The 21,312-nt window shown below is 41.9% G+C and overlaps 1 protein-coding gene across 1 annotated transcript in view; it reads right to left on the bottom strand.

Annotated features, from left to right (window-relative positions):
• The window catches only part of SYCP2L (synaptonemal complex protein 2 like), a 57,878-nt gene that overhangs the window by 11,658 nt on the left and 24,908 nt on the right, over positions 1–21,312 (bottom strand). Inside the window, exons 14-23 of the mRNA XM_040249879.1 lie at positions 18,353–18,495; positions 16,459–16,549; positions 15,864–15,961; positions 14,718–14,775; positions 11,697–11,827; positions 8,210–8,360; positions 7,394–7,443; positions 4,668–4,797; positions 3,534–3,607; positions 3,194–3,374 (exon numbers count right to left, since the gene is read on the bottom strand). Coding sequence (XP_040105813.1) covers positions 3,194–3,374; positions 3,534–3,607; positions 4,668–4,797; positions 7,394–7,443; positions 8,210–8,360; positions 11,697–11,827; positions 14,718–14,775; positions 15,864–15,961; positions 16,459–16,549; positions 18,353–18,495 — 1,107 coding nt within the window. The remainder of the gene's footprint in view (positions 1–3,193; positions 3,375–3,533; positions 3,608–4,667; positions 4,798–7,393; positions 7,444–8,209; positions 8,361–11,696; positions 11,828–14,717; positions 14,776–15,863; positions 15,962–16,458; positions 16,550–18,352; positions 18,496–21,312) is intronic.

The raw sequence follows: 21,312 nt of genomic DNA, 5'->3' as shown, positions 1-21,312 counted from the left end.
ATCAACGCGTGCTCAGGGCAGCCCAGCTCAGCACCGAGAGAAACCCTCTGAGCTCAAGCTTTCTCCCTCGGGGGAAGGCGAGGGCGTCTGGGTGAGTGCTCAGTTACCCCAGGCAAAGAAGACAACTTCTTTCTTGCTCCATCCAGAATCCTGAGTTGCACTACACGGCCTGGGGTGGGGAAGGGCTTGGAGAACAGCATCCAGGGTTCTCAGGGAGCATCGAAGGGACGCAGATCCTGCTACCTGCCACAGGGACCCCATAAAGAGGCCTTCAGGGGCCCCATAAGGAGGCCTTCAGGGGCCCCATAAGGAGGCCTTCAGGGGCCCCATAAGGAGGCTTTCTCAAGAGCTGCTGGGCATGCATCACCTATGGGATCACTCCACAGCTGGTCCACGGGCACCGCAAACAACCAGGACGCCTTGTCTACACACAAGCCCACCCTGGGGCTGGCTCATTTTGCACACTCCCAAGAGCACTCCAGGATTCCTGCCTGGGAAATCCCACAGGACAGAGGAGCCTGGCGGGCTACAGTCCACAGGGTCACAAAGAGTCAGACACAATTGAGCGCCTAAGCAACAACAAAGGGCACTGACTGTCAGCATTCATAAGACAGCTAGGCCTATCTAGCAGGACTGTGAGGAAGCGCTAATTAAGCACGAGCACCCACCAGCCCCAGAGGAAGCGACTGGAGACTGCCAGCACCTGGCCTGGCTGTGCAGGTTGCAGAGAAGACGCAGTCTGCAGAGGTTCCCTGGAGAAAGAAAAGCGTGGAGCAGGCATATCCCTAGAAAAGGCCTGGGAAGGCTTCAGGATCCCTAGTAGACAAAACGCATTTCTCTCCTGAAGCCAATCACTATAGACTAAGTATGAAGACAGCAACATGAAATTTCAAGGAGCATGAACTCAAGGAAACGCTATCCCTCCAAAAAAACACAACAATTATACAGTATTCTGGCCTGGAAAATTCCATGGAGTGTCTAATCCATGGGGTCACAAAGAGTCAGATATGACTGAGCGACTTTCAAAAAAAATACAGCGACTGACCGCCACACACACACAAAAAAGGAGCTCTGCAATTTGCCTAAAAAGGAATGCAAAACAGTTGCTCTAAGGAAGTCAGTTAGCTATAAGAACACTCAAAGGTGCAAACTTCCAGTGACAAAACAAGTTAAGCCCTGGGAATGAAATATACAGGCAGCACGGTGACTACAGTTAAGACTTTATTGCACATTTGAAAGTTTCTGAGAGAGTAGACCTTAGAAGTTCTCATCACAAGAAAAAGACTCATTATGTGTGGGGTAGATGTTAACTACATTCATTGTGATCATTTTACAGTATGCATGGATAGCTAATGATTATGCTGTACACTTGAAGTTAATATGTTACCTGTCAATGATATCCCAATTTTTTTAAAAAAGGAAACAGTCTACACTCTTTTGGAGTCCCAGAAGGAGAAAAGAGGGAAAAGGAGCAGAAAGCTATTTAAGAAAATAATGGCAGGCTTCCCGGGTGGCTCAGTTTGTAAAGAGTCTGCCTACCAATGCAGGGGACGCGGGTTCAATGCCTGGTCTGGGAAGATTCTACATGCTGCACAGCAGCCAAGCCTGTGTGCTACAACTATTGAGCCTGTGCTCTAGAGCCTGGGGACCACAAATACTGAGCCCATGTGCTGCTGCTGCTAAGTTGCTTCAGTCGTGTCCGACTCTGTGCGACCCCATAGACAGCAGCCCACCAGGCTCCCCCATCCCTGGGATTCTCCAGGCAAGAACACTGGAGTGGGTTGCCATTTCCTTCTCCAAAGCATGAAAGTGAAAAGTGAAAGTGAAGTCGCTCAGTCATGTCCGACTCCTTGCAATGCCATGGACTGCAGCCTACCAGGCTCCTCCATCCATGGGATTTTCCAGGCAAGAGTACTGGAGTGGAGTGCCATTGCCTTCTACAAAAGCCTGTGCATCACAACAAGAGAAGCCTCCACAATAAGAAGCCCATGTACTGCAACCAAGAGTAAGCCCTGCTCACCACAGCTACGGAAAGGCCCCTGCAGCAACGAAGACCCAGGTACAGCCAAAAATAAATAAATAAAATTTAAGAAAATAATAATGGCTGAGAACTTCCAAAATCTGGGGAGAAATTTGGACATCCCAGTTCAGGAAGCTCATAAACTCCCAAAAGATTTCCTCACAAAGATCTTCTATAAGACACACTATAACAAAACTGTCTAAAATCAAATACACAGAGAGAATTTCAAAAGCAGTGGAAAAGAATTCCTCATATACAAGGGGACCCTTGGTTTTAGCTCCTAAGTCGCGTCTGACTCTTTGTGACCCCTTGTAGCCCACCAGGCTCCTCTGTCCACGGGATTCTCCAGGCAAGTACACTGGAGTGAGTTGCCATGTCCTTCTTCAGGGGATCTTCCCCGCCCAGGGATCGAACCTGGCTCTCCTGCATTGCAGGTGGATTCTTTACCAACTGAACTAACAGGGGAGCCCCGCCCACTTGCATAGAGGACCCTTTTCCATTCTTTCACTTTGAGCCTTTGTGCATCCTTAAAGCTGAGCTGAGTCTCTGTAGACAGCATATAGCTGGGTCTTGTTATTTTTATCCATGAAGCCACTCTCCATCGTTTGATTGGACAGTTTAATCTATGTACACTTAAAGTAGTCATTGATTTTTAAGGACCTACTAACGCCTTTGTATTACTCGCTTTCTGGTTCTTTTGTAGTCCCTCCTTTGCTGTTTTCTTTTGCGGTCCATTTTCTACAGCGGTATGTTTTGATTTCCTTTTCTTTATCTTTTATGTATCTACTATAGATTATCAGAAAAATGGACTTTAGGTTAAAAAGTGTAATGAGAAAAGAGGGTCATTACACAATGACAAAAGGATCAATTCACAAAAAGAAGGTAACAAACTGTAAATATATATGCACCCAATATCGCGGCACCTGTTTTACGCAAACATTAACAGATTTGAAGGGAGAAAGCAACGATGCCAGAATAGTGCAGGACTTCAATACCACCCCTGGGGACAGAGAGGAGGCGCGCTGGGTGACGGGACTCGGATCCCAGGCTACGCGCTTCCTGACACAGACCTTCCGGTTTCGGGAGCGAAACCCCTGCTCCTCCCGTACCAGCTTACCACTTGGAGCAGGGAAGCAGATGGCATTGCCCTCTCCAAGGTCTGGCAACTGTCACTCTGTATAGTGATTATATCTGCCTCAATTTGAATAACAGTCCTATCAGCCAAAATCAGATTAATTTTGCTTAATTCTGCAAAAAAAATTAAAAAGTTTAGAATTCTCTCACCTCTATCTTCCACATTTTGCAGTTTATGTTTGAAACTAGTACTTTTCATCAATGACTCTGGGGCCATAGTCTTAAAAAAAAAAAAAAAAAAGAGGTGGTCAGAAATACATGTATTTATGTCAAAATAAGCAACACACAGTATTACATCATCCCTTAAGAAGGAATAAGCCAGTACTAAGTATAATATCAATTCTGGAAAACAGATAAATAACCAACAATTAAACAGTACCTTAGATTCATTTTCTTCAACATGTGAGTGCTCCAGGGAAGAGAGATTGCTCAGCGGGCTGGGGCTATGAAGTTCTGAGTATTGGAGAAAATGAATAGTTACAAGAGAATAAACATGCTAAGAAGCAAATGAGGAAATGACATTTCTCTATCAATCTATAAATTAAACTTCAACATACCCTGCCCCCTGTAAGGGATACAGTTATTTAAAAAAAACTCAAACCAAAAAACACTTTGTATCTTTCAAAGTATACATGGGTATTAGGTTTACAGGTTTGCAGATAAAATGAATAGCCAGCTACCTCCAGTAGGTCAGCACCTTTCGTAGCTGCCCATGTGGCCCCAAACACGTGGCAGGAACTCTATCACCTCACCACTGTGGCCCTCTTGCCTCTCTCAGATCCGTCCCTTTATTTCCCTTCCTCTCTAACGCTGTGTCTCCCTCGTTCCTATTTTTCTTTCCCCACTTCTTTTCTTCCAGTGGCAGCCAAATTAAGAGGCTGGCACTCGTGCCTGCTAAGTGCCTGCCAATGTGCTAAGTTGTAGAATGATAAAGGTGAAGAAAACAATATTCTGACTCTCACCAATTTAAAAGATGTGAATTGTTTCAACAGAACACAGTGGGGGCTGAGAGAAACCTTACAAGTCAAAGGTCGGCACACCCTGACCCCTCAGGTCAAATCCCGTCTGTCACTTGGTTTTATAAATAAAGTTTTATGGAAACACAGATACAGCCATTAGTTTACATCTTGTCTGTGACTGATTTGGGACTACGAACGCAGAGTTGAATAGTTGCAACAGAAACTTTAGGGGCCAAAAAAGCAAAAAATAAATACTACCTGTTCCTCTACAGAAAAAGTTTACCAAACCCTGCAGTCAACCACCATTTGCATTTGTTGCTATTTTAAAAGCAGATGAACACCAGCAATTCTTACACAAGGTGATCTCAAATGCTAAATGGAATTAAAACACAAAGTCCTCTGTCTTTTGTTAATCAGGACAAGAAAGAGAAGATTAATCAATCATACCCTCACACTTTCTTCAACAGATATTAAGAGAAACATATTTTGCTTTTTTAAACTACCATTTCCAAAATATAATTTTTTTCTATGTAAATCAACAGAAAATCATATACCTGTTTTCTGGGCAGAATCTTCAGGAGTTAAAAAGGCAGAACTACTCTGAAATTCGGTTCCAGAAATTTTGGGAGGTGTGACATTATTTTGCCTGGAGGCATCTTTCCATAAGGGTGTTAGAATTTTAACCTAAAACATAGTACTCTTTACAAAGTGCTAACAGTCACAATCACTCACAGCAGGTTATTAAAACATTCCAAGACACTTCCAATATCCTTTTTAAAAATGTTTAAGACTTGGACATGATCCATTTGAAAAAAGAAACTTTAAGACCATAAGATCCCAGGGCTAGAAGCACATTAGGTCATGAATCAATAAACTAACTCAAAGCTGACTCTAAGTTCTCAAAGTGTGGTCCCAGACCACAGCCTCAGCAGCACCTGAGAACTTGATGGGAATGCAAATTCTTAAGCCCCACTGACAACACACTCAATCAAAAACTCTGAGGACAGGTCCCAGTGATCTGCATTTCAGGTGACCATTCTGGTCATTCTGATGGTCACCAAAGTCTGAGAACCACTGCTCTAAACCAGGGGTCACCCAACTACAGCTCTACAGTTCAATGGGAATAAAGTTTTCATAAATAAAGTTTAATTGGAACCCAACACATCCATGCGCTTGAGTATTGCACATGTGGCTGCCTGCATGCTACAATGGCAGAGTTGAACAGTTGCCATAGAAACCAGCCACCCGGAGAGACCAAAATATTTACTACCTGACCCTCCAGAGAAAAGGTTTGCCAACCGTCGCTCTAAGTTATTCTCTTAAACTCCGGCACAGAGACGTCAGTGCCAGCTACCAATGTCTCTAGAAAGTCAGCAGTGCCCTCACTGAGAATCACCACAGACTTGCCGGCAGCTGCATATCGTAAATCTGTGGATTCTCAAAGCTTTGATGTTTTTTGGTACCTAATTTTTTTTAAAGCTGTATATTGTTAAAAACTGTTCTTTGAGCCTATTTCTTTTTTCTTTTACTTTTTTTTTTTAAAGTTTTTTTGATGTGGACTATTTTTTAAAGTCTTTATTGAACTTGTTACATATTGCTTCTGTTTTATGTTTTGGTTTTTTGGCTCAGAAACATATGGGATCCTAGCTCCTCAACCAGGGATCAAACCTGGACCAGTTGCCAAGTCTTAAGCACTGGACCACCAGGGAAGTCCTTCTGTGGTCTATTTCTAACTGATAACTCCTTATATCTCAGGTTGAACTACTCAACAAATATTTAGGTACTTGCTCTGGCTTATGGTTTGAGTTATAAACACTCCCTGTCATTGCAGAACCTAAGAGTCCCCCTGGGCAGATGGAAGAAGGCTGGTAGGGGAGGGCAGACAAGCTATGATTAGAGCGCTGTGCTGTGCTAAGTCGCTTCGGTCGTGTCCGACTCTGTGCGATCCTCTGTACTGTAGTCCGGCAGGCTCCTCTGTCCATGGGATTTCCCAGGCAAGAATACTGGAGTGGGTTGCCATTTCCTTCTCCAGGGGATATTCCCAACCCAGGGATCAAACCCACGGCTCCTGCATTGGCAGGCGGGCTCTTTACCACTAGCGCCACGGCCAGATCCCATTAGAACACTAAACACATTGTATTTGTGTACAGGTGAGCAGGGTGCTGTTGATGTCCTCAGAATCCCAGCGCTGCTTGTAGAAAGTCCTTAAACACTTCACACTATATTCTGTAGTGTGTCTGTGTTTTCGTGTGTATATACCCATACATATAAAATATATATATTTATGCATAAATGTATGTATTCTCTATATATGTACAAATTATATATAATATACATCACATACTCTATACATGTGATTATATATCACATTATATACCATATATAAAATATATTTCATATATATATGATTATATGTTATATAGTGAAAGTGAAAAGTGAAACTAGAAAATTCTTGAACACTTTGCACAAATTCTGTAGTGTGTGTCTTTTTGTGTGTCTGCATATACACACACACATATAAAATAGGTGTTACGTATACACATGATTATATATAATACATAATACATAATCATGTATATATGTATATGTTTTATATATGGCATATGTGATATATAAAATACAATCATATACACACATACTACACTATATTCACTATATCTCATTTCATTCAACAAAGGACAAAAGCCAACTGCTGAGAGAGGTAATTCAGCTAAAAACATGGTAAAGTAATCTTTGAATTGGTCTGGAAGACACTCATGTCCATGTTCTTAACTGCTTTCCTATAAAACAAGTATAACTGAAAGAATTTAAGAAACCTTCAGGGTTTATTCAATATTTATGTAAGTCTGAAGGTATTTCAACCTCTGGCAACAGAAAGATTCAAATAATCAAAATCTTTGTGAATAACACGTCTACAAACTAAAAACTGAGAGAAGAATTAAATCAAGAAGTTTATTTTAATACAAATTCAAAAGAGCACCTATTTGTAGGAAATCAGAATTGCCCAGATTTCAAGCATACTTCATAATAACCATCTTTCAATAAATTTTCAACCAAAAAAACAGATCCTAAATCTTCGCCCAAGATTCATACTAAATGTGTGGAACTCCTTGACGTTTCTACCGAAAGTGGTTTACATACTAGTAAACCACTGGTTTGTTATTTTTCTATTCCAGAAAGGAGGTTTTTTTAAATAAAGGTAGTTCAAACCTTAACAGATCAACTTGTTTCAAACTTACCCCATAAAGGGCACAGGGCACCACAGAAAGCATTTACTCACTTGATCTTTCTCAAGGTCACTGCCACCACTGGGAGGAAAAAGAGGCAAGACTAGAATGAAAGGAAACAAAAGCCCAGTGGACAAGTTTATTTATGAGAAACATAAAATACACTCTAGAAGCAACCCCCACTTCCCACGTTGAAATGTCTAATTCTCTAGTTATTCAGCTTTGTTCCTCTGGCCAGCGTGAATTCTTTGCTCCAGATACTGTTTCTGAACGCTCTTCCCATGTTCTTGCTGTTGTTCGGTCGCTAACTCGTTTCCAGCTCTTTGCGACCCCACGGACTGTAGCACGCCAGGCTTCCCCATCCTTACTGTCTCTTGGAGTTTGCTCAAACCCGTGTCCATAGAGTCGCTGATGCCACTGAACCATCTCGTCCTCTGCCACCCTCTTCTCCTTTGGGCTGCCATCTTGCCCAGGGACCGGCCCATGTTCTCTTGGTTTTACCTAACCAGAATGCTTCCTCTTCTCCATACTTCTTCAAATCCTATTCTTTTCCCAAGGATCAGCTGAGGTCCCACCCAGCCTTCCTTGAAGCTTTTCCTGAAGATTTCAGCTTATGTCAGCTTACATCAAACTCCTCTTATCTGAACTCTTTATTCCATTTATCTGTAGCTCATATTTCACAATTATTGGTCAATTCCATATTCTTTAGTACTGTTTCACATATCAACATTGTCCCTTTCCCGTGTAACAGTAGCAGGATCACGTGATCATATATCTCGTTGATACCCTTTCCCATCTCATCCCACAAAAGTAATACCTACTGATTCATTTGAAAAGCAACTGGAAAGAAAACACATTACCAGACTTACTTCTTATGCTGCTCCTTCTGGTTCTTGTCTTTTTCCTACTAGGATACGACTTCAGGGATTTCCGTTTTCGGTCACTGGTCCAAGACAGCTCACTGCCACTACTACTTGAATCCTGATTACTCTCCGAGAAAAGGTGTTTCCTATAATCAGACTTTTACAGACACAGGTGATACATGAGAACTGCTGAAAGGATGCTGGTAGCATTTATGCACAATTAAACACATGACTATGAAGTTAGGCAAAAGAGAAGCAACTCCTTGAGAAGACTGGGCTGTCTTACATAATAAAAGGGCACCCAAGTACAGAGAGGGGAGAAAAAGAAGATGATTATATCCTTAGGCAGCTGCTGTTGTAAAAGATAATAAAAGCCTCTCTAATCATAATTGTAGAGATGGTACGGAACTTTCCAAAAGCTGGTGCGCCTGATTACTGAGCTATCACCAACTTCAAAATGCTAGCCCATAGGACTGAGAACTACAGCTAAAAGACAGCCAGAAGGAACTTTGCTTGTTTGGAATCCATGATCTCAATTTTAGGAACAAAAATCTCATTTATTGTTCACATACAGATTTCTTTTCTAATGCACTGATGATAAACTTAAAGTACTCTGCTTCCCAAAGGAAGAGCAACAGAGAGACAGAAGCAGACGATGTAGAACAAAACATCATTGACTTAGAGCAAAAAATTTCTTTTCAATTCATTAACACTTCTGATTCCAGTCAGAGGAAATCTCAGCTGCTAGAAAGCCTTTAACACTTCTCTTTTATGTCATAATCTTTTAAATTTACTTTTAATTTGGAGGATAATTTCTTTACAATGTGGTGTTGGTTTCTGCCATACAACAACATGAATCAGCCTTAAGTATACATGTGTCTTTTTTGACAAAGCAAGGACAGACTTTTGGCTCAAAGCCTAATACAAGGAAAAGTATCACAATTCGATATAACTTTGCTATTCTCCTTTGTACTTACTTGGGGGCTTTACCAACTATTTGTTAGAATTAACCCTGATTTTCCACTTGAAAGTGAAATACTTCCTTTTAAAAAGGCCTTAAGATAAATTTAACTGAGAAACATAAAGACGCAGAGCCAAGGCAAAGTTTGAAGATGGTATGCAAATAACTAAAATGGGAAGGACTGCCCAAAACAGTGAAAGTAGTTCCATTACCGACATCCTTGTTTCTTGCTTTCTATTATCCTCAAAAGCAGAATCTTTCCTGAAAGCAAAATACATTGAATTAGCAGAACTGTGGCACCAACAGCTGTGCCCTTTGCATACTGTGAGCCCAGCGCACCAAAAGCAAACCATTCTGTGGCAAACCATTCTGTGGCAAACTTCTCGTCTCGCAATCCATGTCCGTACATCTTCTGCCTGCCAACGATTCGCTATTTAAAACAAAACCTTTGTTGGGCCCATCTCCGTGAGGCACATAAGGACGAGGATGGCAGGACAAAATGAGTAAGGCAGCAGCGTTTCCTACCGGGTTCTGTCTTAGACTCAGCTGGGCGCTACGAAAGCCTTTCCGGATGATTAGTGACATCAAGCATCTTCTCATACACTTCTTGACCATTTGTATATCTCCTTTCGAGAAATGTCTGTTGAAAGCCTTTCCCCTCCTTTTTTAATCAGATGATTTTTTTTGGGGGGGGGGGGCTTTTGAATGTAGGCATTCCTTATATATTTTGGATATTAACTCCTTATCAGATAACATGGTTTGCTATTATCTATTTGCCAGCATACAGAAAGAAATTTGATTTTTGTACCCCAATCTTTTTCTAAGGTTTTTAAAATAACATTTATTTCTTAAAAGTTACCACATTTATAATAGGAAACCAAAAAACACAAGGAGCCACAAAGGGATTCATAATCACAGGTACTTTACCATTTGGTGTGTCCTTCTAGGGCTCTTGTATCTTTCAATTTTGTTAAATTGGGGAGTTGTTTAATGGGGACAGCATTTCAGACGGGGAAGATGGAAAATGCTCAGGAGATGGACGGAGGTGATGACTGTACGTACAACTATGTGAGAGCACTTAATGCCCCGGAACACACACTCACAATGGTGGACACGGCAAACTTTACGTGATGGACATTTTATCACAATTGTTTAAAAAGTCAGCCCTATACTAAATGTTATTGTGCACGTGTGTGTAGTCTGAACAGGGATAGAATAGGATAATCAAAGAGCTAGTTTAAAATCCCACTTGGAGACTATAGGTAGAGGGGGAATTTTAAGGAACTTTGGGAGGCCAACGTAAGTTAATGATCACCCCAGGAAGCAAATGGAAAATCATGAAGCAAAGCAGGCTTGCTTAACAATGAAACTAACAACAAAAATACACATCAAGTCAACGATGTTTGTATCCTGCCGGTTGAGGTCACTAGGTTAATGATTCCTAGGACATGCTCTTCTGCATACATTAAAAACAAAAATAGAGGGGAAAGGTGACACTCCGAAGTGGAAAACCCTCATCATACTGATTGCTGTTGTTTAGTCACTAAGTTGTGTCCAACTCTTGGTGACCCTGTGGACGGTAGCTGCCAGGCCCCTCCCTCCGTCCATGGAATTCTCCAGGTGAGAATACTGGAATGGGTTGCCATCTCCTTTTCCAGGGGGATCTTCCTGACCCAGGGATAGAACCCGCGTCTCCTGCATTGGCAGGCAGATTCCTTACTGACTGACTCACCTGGGAATCCCCATTAGACTGATAGCTGACATGATTTACCATAGTCTAGCATACATAACCATTCTTCTGCTGATCTGAATAGTGCCATGATGGTCCCAGTTTGACCATGTAGAGACAAGAAAATTTCCCAGCCTGATGTGGAGGAGGAGCCGATGATGGAAGCTTAACTCAAAAATAAGGAAGATGATGGTCTTCTCCCTGCTGTTCCTTTAATTATAAAAATGGAACCTGTGAAGCGCTCAAAGCCCTCTCATCTGCCTGCAAGTCACACCTTTTTAGCAAGAGCATGCTCAGCCATTTCTGACTCTTTGGGACCCCACAGACTGTAGCCCTCTATCCAGGGAATTTTCCAGGCAAGAACTAATAAACTCTTTCCTTACCTGCCACTCTGCTTCTCATTAAGTTCCTTATGCATTGAGACAGAAAAACCTGTGCTCTTCTGAGCCCTGAATTGCATTCTGTGGTTTCAGTCTGAATGTAAAAGCAGTTGTACGTGCTGTTTTACTTATTGCAACATGAAAGAGCTAAAAAGCTCTGAGCAGTACCCAAGATTTCTTTGCCGTAAAGACATCTGAATGCCCCTTTTAATTGAGGTACTCATTTACAGACAGAGAAACAGAGACCTGGCGATGAACAGATTACTCCAGTCTGGAATCCTTAGCTTAGAGTCTGCGGTGGTTTTGCTAGATGTTTTCAGGGAATGGGTACCCTCTGGAAGACGAAGACCTACCCTCTGCTCTACATGGACATATTCCGCAGGACAACAAGTGAGCAGCCCCTTCCCAAAGACAAATCTAGACTTCTCGGAGCAGCAGCAACAATGTTCCACGCTTCCCAGAAGGAGACAAAGGATTCTCGGATTCAAACAGGGCTGGGGAGTTCTCACTGCTGAACGGAGGATCAGACAGGCGCAGAGAAGGGCAGCAGGTTTCTGGGAGGAACAGAGCCCCAGAAGAAGGCTGCACGGTCACCTGAGCACGGCACACTTCCAAACCAGGCTGCATAGGCGCTCCAGCTCCCACTCTTGCTTCGTGGGCATGAGAGGAAGAAGTAAAGCCGCAAGAAACCCGGATTACTCTAGAGATCTGAAATGATGAAACACTAGATGCCCGGACAAGAAAGTATGACGAGAAGGAAGCAGAGTGGTGGGGTAGGTCTCTGCTCTCTTCTAACTGAAAGAGACCTTTGACCAGAAAATGGCTAGCTTCACAGATGATATAAAAACACTTCTTTTTAGTTCCTGGGCAGCCTGACACATGTAGGCTCTATTCCTGGCTTCGAACTTTCATTTTTTAAGGTCAGGCAGGAACAGATTTCACAGTGTGACAAAAAGTACTTTAAGCTAACATTATTAAAGGAGAAATAGAGCTGTTCATTGGTAAAGCATCCGCCTGCAATGTAAGAGACACCGGTCTGATCCCTGGATCAGGAAGATCTCCTGGAGCAGGAAACAGCAACCCACACCAGTAGGCATGCCTGGAGAATCCCATGGACAGAGGAGCCTGGCGGGCTACAGACCATTGCATCGCAAAGAGTCGGACATGATTGAGCACAAATGCAGGTCCTAGAGCTGCATATGTGATTTACAACTTGGAATTTACATATGTAAATTACATACGTAATTTACAATTACATATAAATGGTAAACCCTTGAAGCCCCCAAATAATAAATGCTGACACAGATACACAACACAGAAAGATATCTAATAATTCAAAGAAGAAGAATGGTGTTTGGGAGGTGGAGCCATAATAATACATAAAAATTAATGAAGTAAATAAAGGAAATTCTCACTCACTGAGGATCCTTTGTGGGACTGTGTGGTTCTGGTAGAAAGATAAAGAAGCAGCTCACATCAGTCCTGGGTCTGTTCATTTATTCCTTACTTCATCCATCAATGAAATTATATTACCGAACCCACTAATGAGAAAGTCTAGCAAACAGAACCCTCAAAGACTGTTGGTGGTTAACGTAGAATGCTCTAAAGATACTGGAAAACATCTTGGCAGTTTTTTAAAAAGTTAAATATACACTAATGATGATCCAGCTATCCCACTCCTATCTATTCACCCCAGAGAAAAGAACATAATTTCCATACAGAGGAGTTTCCCAGGTGGCAAAGTGGTAAAGAACCTGCCGGCAATGCAGGAGACTGGAGAGCAGGAATGCAGGATTCCTGGGTCAGGAAGATCTCCTGGAGAGGAAATGAAAAACCACTCCAGTATTCTTGCCTGGAGAATCCCTCGGACAGAGGAGGCTGGTGGACTACAGTCCATGCAGCTGCAGAGAGCCAGATATGACTTAGCAGCTAAACCACCTCCACCTCCACACAGAGACTCATACGTGAAGCCTAAGGGCTTTACTTGTAACAACAAAAAAACTGGAAACTCAAATGTCCATCAAGAGGAGAATGGATAGACAAGTTGTGGTATATCCATACAATGGGTCCACTCTTCTCCACAGCACTGGAAAACATAAAAGAACGAACTGCTGATACAGCATGAAGAATCTCAAAATACTAGGTTGGCCAAAAAGTTGGCTCAGATTTTCCTATAGGTGATGAGAAAACCAAAGAAACTTCTTGGCCAATCCCAATAATTACAATGAATGAAAGATGCTAGGAAAGGGAAAAAAAAAAAAGAGTGCCTCCAGTTTGATTCCATTTAAGTAAGATTTTTAAAACTACAAACTCATCTATAGTGACAAAGCAGATCAGTGATTGCCAAGGGTGGGGGTGGGCATGGAGAAAGAGGGAGGGATTTCCAAGGGGCAGGAAGAAATTCTTGGAAATGATGGATATGGTCCTTAATCTTGATTGTGGTGATGGGTCCCAGGTATAGACAAATGTCAAAACTCAAACTGTACACTCTCTATATAGGTACATGTTATTTCAATTATATCTCAACAAAGCTGTAAAAAAATTCACATGTATGGCCCATTCTTCAGAGGCCTACATAGAAAAGTGGCAAACAAATTAGTGCCAAGCGATACGCACTTTCTTTTTTTTTTTTTGCGATACGCACTTTCTGTCTAGGAGTATCCAGTGTTCTGCTAGGGAAAACTACATCACCAAAGATAACATTGGGGCTACAATTTCCTGCCCCAGTGGACCATGCTTTGTCAGAACTCTCCACCATGACCTGTCCGTCTTGGGGGCCCCTGTATAGCATGGATCATAGCTTCATTGAGTTATGCAGGTCCTGTGGCCACGACAAGGCTGTGATCCTTGAAATGGGTAGAGACCTACAGGACAAGAGAACACTCCAGCCCTGCTGAAATTATTCACCGAAAACTGCACACAACGCTCTCTCCTTGTGTGGGGCATGGCCAGATGCAGGAAAGGGGAAAACCCAGACAGTCAAATTGCAGTTAACGAGTCACATTAACAACAATCTACGTGGTTTACGGGCTTCCCTGGTGGCTCAGATGGTAAGGCATCTGCCCGCAATGCAGAAGACCCGGAGTTTGATCCCTGGGTTGGGAAGATCCCCTGGAGAAGGAAATGGTACTCCACTTCAGTATTCCTGCCCAGAAAATCCCATGGACAGAGGACCCTGGTAGGCTGCAGTTCATGGGGTTGCAAAGAGCTGGACACAACTGAGCGACTTCACGTGGTTTATGACTTCTGAAAATCACTTACCTAGATGCATCATTTAATGTAGGAAACTGAATTGTTGCTGATGATTCTTGTAAATCTACAGAATATTCGAGTTCTGAAGTAAATTCCAAGCATAAAAATGGAAAACAAAAACTGTTAAGCATGTGAAGTATACATTGAAATATACCATTCAAGTCTTATGATAGAAGAAAAAAAAAATCTGACCTTTTTGTGTATCATCCAGTGTTGATTTTTTGGGTGAGTTATCAGCTGTATCTGTTTGCTGCAAGAAATGCATATTTAAACATCTGCTTAATTAGGGTGCCTCTGAGACTTTTTGGGGTCATTCTACACCTCCAAAGAAAAGCATCTGAATACTAAGATATCAGGCTCTTTCTTCATTAAATTTGGTTCCAAGTGACTATTGGCTATTAAAAAAAAAAAAAGATATCCACCCACAGGAGAAGGTTTACCACATCAAAGATAATCAAGAGTGTCTCACAGTTACTAAGGGAAACATCAAAGGAAGACTTACAAAAATGTCAACAGCATCATAACTGTTGAGATCTTCAAGTTCCCCAAAAGAAATCTATCTATAGAAATAATCTTTGGTGTATATTTGTTTAAAAAATATGACACTGTCATCACACTTCTCTACAATCTGTCCATGTGATCAAACATAAGAAAACGGACTGAACATCAATACATGCCAAGCCTTGTGTTAGGTGCTTTACATATATTAAGCCCTAAGAGGGCCACACTATAAGCCAGGTATTGTTTGTTTTCTTTAGTCACTTAAGTCATATCCAGCTCTTTACGACCCCATGGACTGCAGCCTGCCAAGCTCCTCTGTCCATGGGATTCTCCAGGCAAGAATACCAGAGTGGGTTGCCATGTCCTTCTTCTTGGGATCTTCCAGATCCAATGACTGAACTTGCGTCTCCTGCACTGGCAGGTGGATTCTTTATCACTGAGCCACCAGGGAAGCCCAAAGCAGCTTTGTTCTATAGATGAGAAGCCTCAGTCCCAGTGATGTTACGTCATTTCCTCAAGTTCCCACAGTCAGTAACTAAATGCCATGTCTGATTCCAGAAATGATGCTGCTTCTCGTAAGTTCAGTCTCCAAATCTCAAATGAGGGAATGAGGCAAAGCCAGCCAAGGCACACATTCCACTGGAGAGCCAACTTGAGGGAAAGGCAAGGAAAAATAAGTACAACTGATAAACCTAATTTACAGGAGGGGATCGTCAAACAAAAGACAGCCATGGCTGGCCGGGAAAAACTGGAGAGCCAGCCAGGAGAGTCAGCTTCCTCCTGCCAGCACCCCAGGGGCCCCGGTTCAGAATCCTGCCCTCAGGTCCTTGTACTTACAGCAGGCTCAGACTGGTTACTTAAGGGGAGAGTTATCAGGCAGTGGTCATCTTCAGCCCTGGTTAACTCTGCCGGCTCGGTAGAGTCCTTTGCTTGGTCTATACGCATGAAGAAAAGAGCAATAAAAAAATGGTAACAATAACCGTACAAAATGCTGCATACACCCTGCAAATGCTCGGCTTGGGATCCACACTGGTACAGCCACATCTGGTACAGCGCCATCTTCTGGTAAGAGCTGGTAATTGGGACCTGCCTCAAACACCAAAAATCTAGAGGCACCTTGGCCTTTGGGTCTAACTCATAAGAAATATTCCACCTGTGCAGGGCCAGCTTTGTGGGCAGATAGGCCCCTACACACACCTAGCATTTGCCTCCAGCCACCCCATCATTAGTTCTCCTTTGTCATTTCCAACTGACCCCCAAAGAGACTGTATCATGTGGACAAAATAATTCAAGGTTTAATTTGCAACTTTTTCTCCAAAGGTGTAACACATTAATTACTCTTATATGACCACAGGTTTTCAGTAACCGCTTCAAGTAACGTTTTGCTTCTACAGGGAACCCAGGTAAGAAATTTTGCTGTTTCCCAATATACCTGTCTCTGTTTTGTGGCTGCTAGGAATCTCAGGGTCTTCTTTCTCTAATTCACCAAAAACGGCTGAGATTTTTGTCTGGTCAGGCATCACCTGAATTGCACATCAAAACCACACGGTTTTTAAAAGCAGTAATTCTTTCATAAATTTAACATTAACATATACAGAGAGAAATAGATAGCAATATGATAATAGTGAAAGTGAAGTCACTCAGTCGTGTCTAACTCTTTGCGACCCCATGGACTGTAGTCTACCAGACTCCTCCATCCGTGGGATTCTCCAGGCAAGAGTACTGGAGTGGGTTGCCGTTTCCTTCTCCAGGAGATCTTCCCAACCCAGGGATCAAACCCGGGTCTCCCACATTGCAGGCAGATGCTTTACCATCTGAGCCACCAGGGAAGCTATGATAATAGTAAGGGACTTAAATGGGGGCTTCCCAGGTAGAGCTGGGGTAAGGAATACACCTGCCAAGGCAGGAGATGCAAGAGACGTGGGTTCCGTCCCTGAGTCGGGAAGATCCCCTGGAGAAGGGAATGGCTACCCACTCCAGTATTCTTGCCTGGAAAATTCCATGGGCAGAAGAGCCTGGAGAGCTACAGTCCATGGGGCTGCAAAGAGTCGGACACAACTGAGTGACTGAGCACACACAAGGGACTTTAATACCCCGCTTACATCAATGGATACATCACTTAGATGGAAAATTAATGTGAAGACATCAGCCTTAAACTAATGTTAGATCAGATGGACTTGACATACACATAACGTTCTACCCAAAAGCAACAGAATACACATTCTTTCAACACACATGGAATCCAGGAAACACTTATATATTAGGCCACAAAACAAGTCTTAATAAATTTAAGGCTGAAATCATATTAAGCATCCTTACCGACCACAAGGATGTGAAACCAGAAGTCAATTACAAGAGAAAAACTGGGAAATTCATGAATATGTGGTGACTAAATGACACACTTCTGAAAAACCAATGGGTCAAAGAAGAAAGCAAAAGAGAGCTTAAAAATACCTTTTGGCAAGTGAAAATGGAAATAAAACATACCAGACTTATGACACGCAGCAAAAGCAGCTCTAAGAGGGAAATTATAGTGATAAATGCCCACATCAAAAAATAAAGAAGAAAGATCTCAAATAAACAACATATCTTTACACTTGAAGGAACTAGAAAATGAAAATAAATGAACCCAGTTAGTAGAACGGAGAAAAAAGAGTGGAAATAAACAAAGTAGAGGGGGAAAAAAAAAAAAGGAAAGGTCAACAAAACTAAGAGCTATTTCTTTGAAAATATAAACAAAACTGACAAATATTTCTCTGGAGTCACATATGTATTTTTACATAGAATATTATACAGCCATTAAAAAGAAGCAAATTTGCCATTTGCAACAATATGGATGCACTGTGAGGGCCTTATGCAAACTGAGGCAAGTCACACAGAGAAAGACAAATTCCATATGATCTCACTTTCATGTGCAACCTTAAAAATGACAACAACAAAAATAAGCTCACAGATAACCAACAGCAGATTGGTGATTCCAGAGGAGGGGGCTGAGGGTAAACAAAGTGAGTGAAGGGGGTCAAAAGGTACAAATTTCCTGCTATAAAATGAGTATGTCAAGGGGATTTAATGTACAGCATCGTGACTATAGTTAACACTATACTGCATAGTTGAAGTTGCTAAGAGAGTAAAAGTTTTCACAAGAAGAAAAAACTTCTAACAATGGTGATGACTATCAACGAGTCTCATTATGGCAATTATTTCACAATATATACAAAATGGAATCGCTATGATTTATACCTGAAACAAATAATGTTTTATGTCAATTATATTTCAATTTATAAAACCCCAATATGGAAATGAAACAGAGGAATTAAATGGGTCACCTGTTTGTCTTCTCCTAAAGCTTTCATGGAAGCTTGTGATATGTTGAACTGCAGCTCAAAATGGATTTCTATTTTCGTCACTTCTTTGTTTCTGATATTAATAGGCTTCTTCAGGTAAATTTCAAGCATCTTCATCTCAGTTTCTAGCAAAAAATAAAGTCAATGTAGATCAACAAACTGAAAGGGGTTGTGTTTTTAAATTTTATAATTTTAAATGACTGGGATATTTGTTCACTGTCCAGATTTTTCTGCAATGAGAAGTTGAAAAGATTAAATAAAGTTACTCTGAAATTATTTTTATCTAGTACACATGTTTTTATATACAAACATATGTTTAAGTAGTTAATCTTGCAGAAACAGAAGTAATTTAGCAGCATAGCAATTGAGATGGGTCTTCTAAAATTCAATCCATTTTTTTAAAGAACATTTGTGAATACAAAGCTATCATCTCTGACAGGTATTTTACTTCTCAATATATTAAGCACAACCTTCATTCTCATTCTTTCTCTTAGATCCCACTCATTTCTACAGTTCAAAATAAAATGCACTGTTTCCAATATACAAACTGAAATAATCCACACTCATCTCAACAGACTCCACTTGAAGAGAAATGGAAATATCCTCGGAGAGGCCTGCTTCTCAGACAATAGTCTCCTTGAGGGTCTCCGACCAGGACACCAGCTCTTTACTGACAAATAGTGAAAGTGAAAGTGAAGTCGCTCAGTCGTGTCCAACTCTTTGCAACCCCATGGACTGTAGCCTACTAGGCTCCTCCGTCCATGGGATTTTCCAGGCAATAGTCCTGGAGTGGGTTGCCATTTCCTTCTCCAGGGGATCTTCCCAACCCTGGGGTTGAACCCGGGTCTCCCGAATTGTAGACAGACGCTTTTACCATCTGAGCCACCAGGGAAGCTAGTTGGTTTTAATAGAGGAACTAGTTCAGACCACAATTTACAGCAAGTCCAAGCATAAGCCGCAGTGAGTACAAGCTGCATTGGAAGCAGCAGGAAGAAAAACTCATGAGAGCAGGCAAAGCTCTTTCACAAACTGATGAGAATGGAAAAAGGAAAAAAAACACACACACCTGGATCCAGATCTTTGGCCCCTGATACTCGAAATACAGCTAGTACAACATGAGATGCATTATAAGCACAAAACCACAGCTTATGAAGACTAGTACCAAAAAGAGAAGGTAAAGTATTTCATTAATTGTTTATACTGATTATATGTTAAACTGTGAATATTTTGGACATACTGAGTGAAATACACATTAAAATTAGTCCACTTGAAAAAAAAAAAAAAAACTTTAATGAGGTTACTAGCATGGCAACCCACTCCAGTGTTCTTGCCTGGAGAATTCCAGGGACGGCGGAGCCTGGTGGGCTGCCATCTATGGGGTCGCACAGAGTTGGACACGACTGAAGCGACTTAGCAGCAGCAGCAAATTTTTAATTAAATATATGGTTCAGATCATATTTACATAGGATAGTGCTGGCTTCTAGTGAAATTCAACAATTCCCCAAAGGCTGATCTTACTGGACATTCAGTCTCTGCAGGGTAAGCCTCAAACTCTGCAGCAAAAACAATTTTAAACAATATCTGAAAAAGTAAATAGCTAACTGTCATGTTGGAGAAGACTCTTGAGAGTCCCTTGGACTGCATGGAGATCAAACCAGTCCATCCTAAAGGAGATCAGTCCTGAATATTCATTAGAAAGACTGATGCTGAAGCTGAAACTCAAATCCTCTGGCCACCTGATGCGGAGAGTTGACTCACTGGAAAAGACCCTGATGCTGGGAAAGACTGAAGGCAGAAGGGGACAGCAGATGATGAGATGGTTGGACGGCATCACCGAATCAATGGATATGAGTTTTAGCAAGCTCTGGGAGCTGATGATAGACAGGGAAGCCTAGTGTGCTGCAGTCCATGGGGTCACAAAGAGTCAGACACAACTGAGTGACTGAAGTGAACTGGGCTGTGGGGCTAAAGGCAAAGATACAAGGGTGAGAAGAAATAGCCCAAGAGCTATACCAAACCCTCAACAGGCTTCTGAAGCACTGCCAACCTCTTAGCAGGAAGGGCTGTGCACGCAAAAGGCAAGTCTTATTCACCGAGTTTGCTATACAAGCCTCAGTTTCCTCGACTATAAAACTACCCCAAGTCACAGCTACCTCCTCCAGCTCCTATGAAGCACTTTATGAATCTTAGAGTATCCCCAAAAGGTGATATATTTATGAAGTATAGGGTACTGACTTGGCAAGTGGGTTACTGAAAACCACCTCAGGAGCAAAGTTCAGGGTTCAGAAACTTACAATATGCAAAGTAATATTAGGATCTGACCACAGTCAGATCCATGGGAAGTCTCTATAAAATATTGACTTCAGAGTAAACACCAATGATATGTTATATATCTTAAATAGTAACAGGTAGTGACTATACAGTTTCCCTGGTGACTCAGACAGTAAAGAATTTGCCTGCAATGCTGGAGACCTGGGTTGGATCCCTGGGTTGGGAAGATCCCCTGGAGGAGGGCATGGCAACCCATTCCAGTATTCTTGCCTGAAGATCTCATGGACAGAGGAGCCTGGCAGGCTACAGTCCATGGGTTTGCAGAGTTACTCTTAATTTATACTTATATTTAATTTACATTTTTAGTGAGATGTTTATTAACCGCTTTCCTAGAGAGAGGGAGCACTTCCAGCTCAGCGTATACTGTCTTTCCAATTCTGTGACTACAGAACCACTAGCTTCTGCTCCTTCCCATCTGGGTCACCTCAGTTCCTGATACAGAACTCCTAAAATCTATTTTAAGCAATGGGGTGCTGGAAGCAACTTTTGCTCTCGTATTTGGTGTTTGACCTTGGTTCCTGACACTGAGCTTCTAACACCCTTGGCATCTCCTGAGTGATGAGTGTGTTTTGAGGTGACTGGGGGCTGGAGGAGCCTAGACAACTTCAGGA

The sequence above is a fragment of the Oryx dammah genome, unplaced genomic scaffold (assembly GCF_014754425.2).
Source record: "Oryx dammah isolate SB20612 unplaced genomic scaffold, SCBI_Odam_1.1 HiC_scaffold_11, whole genome shotgun sequence".
NCBI lineage: Eukaryota > Metazoa > Chordata > Mammalia > Artiodactyla > Bovidae > Oryx > Oryx dammah.
The sequence above is the reverse complement of the archived record's forward strand: the minus strand, read 5'-3'. Positions and strand labels throughout refer to the sequence as shown.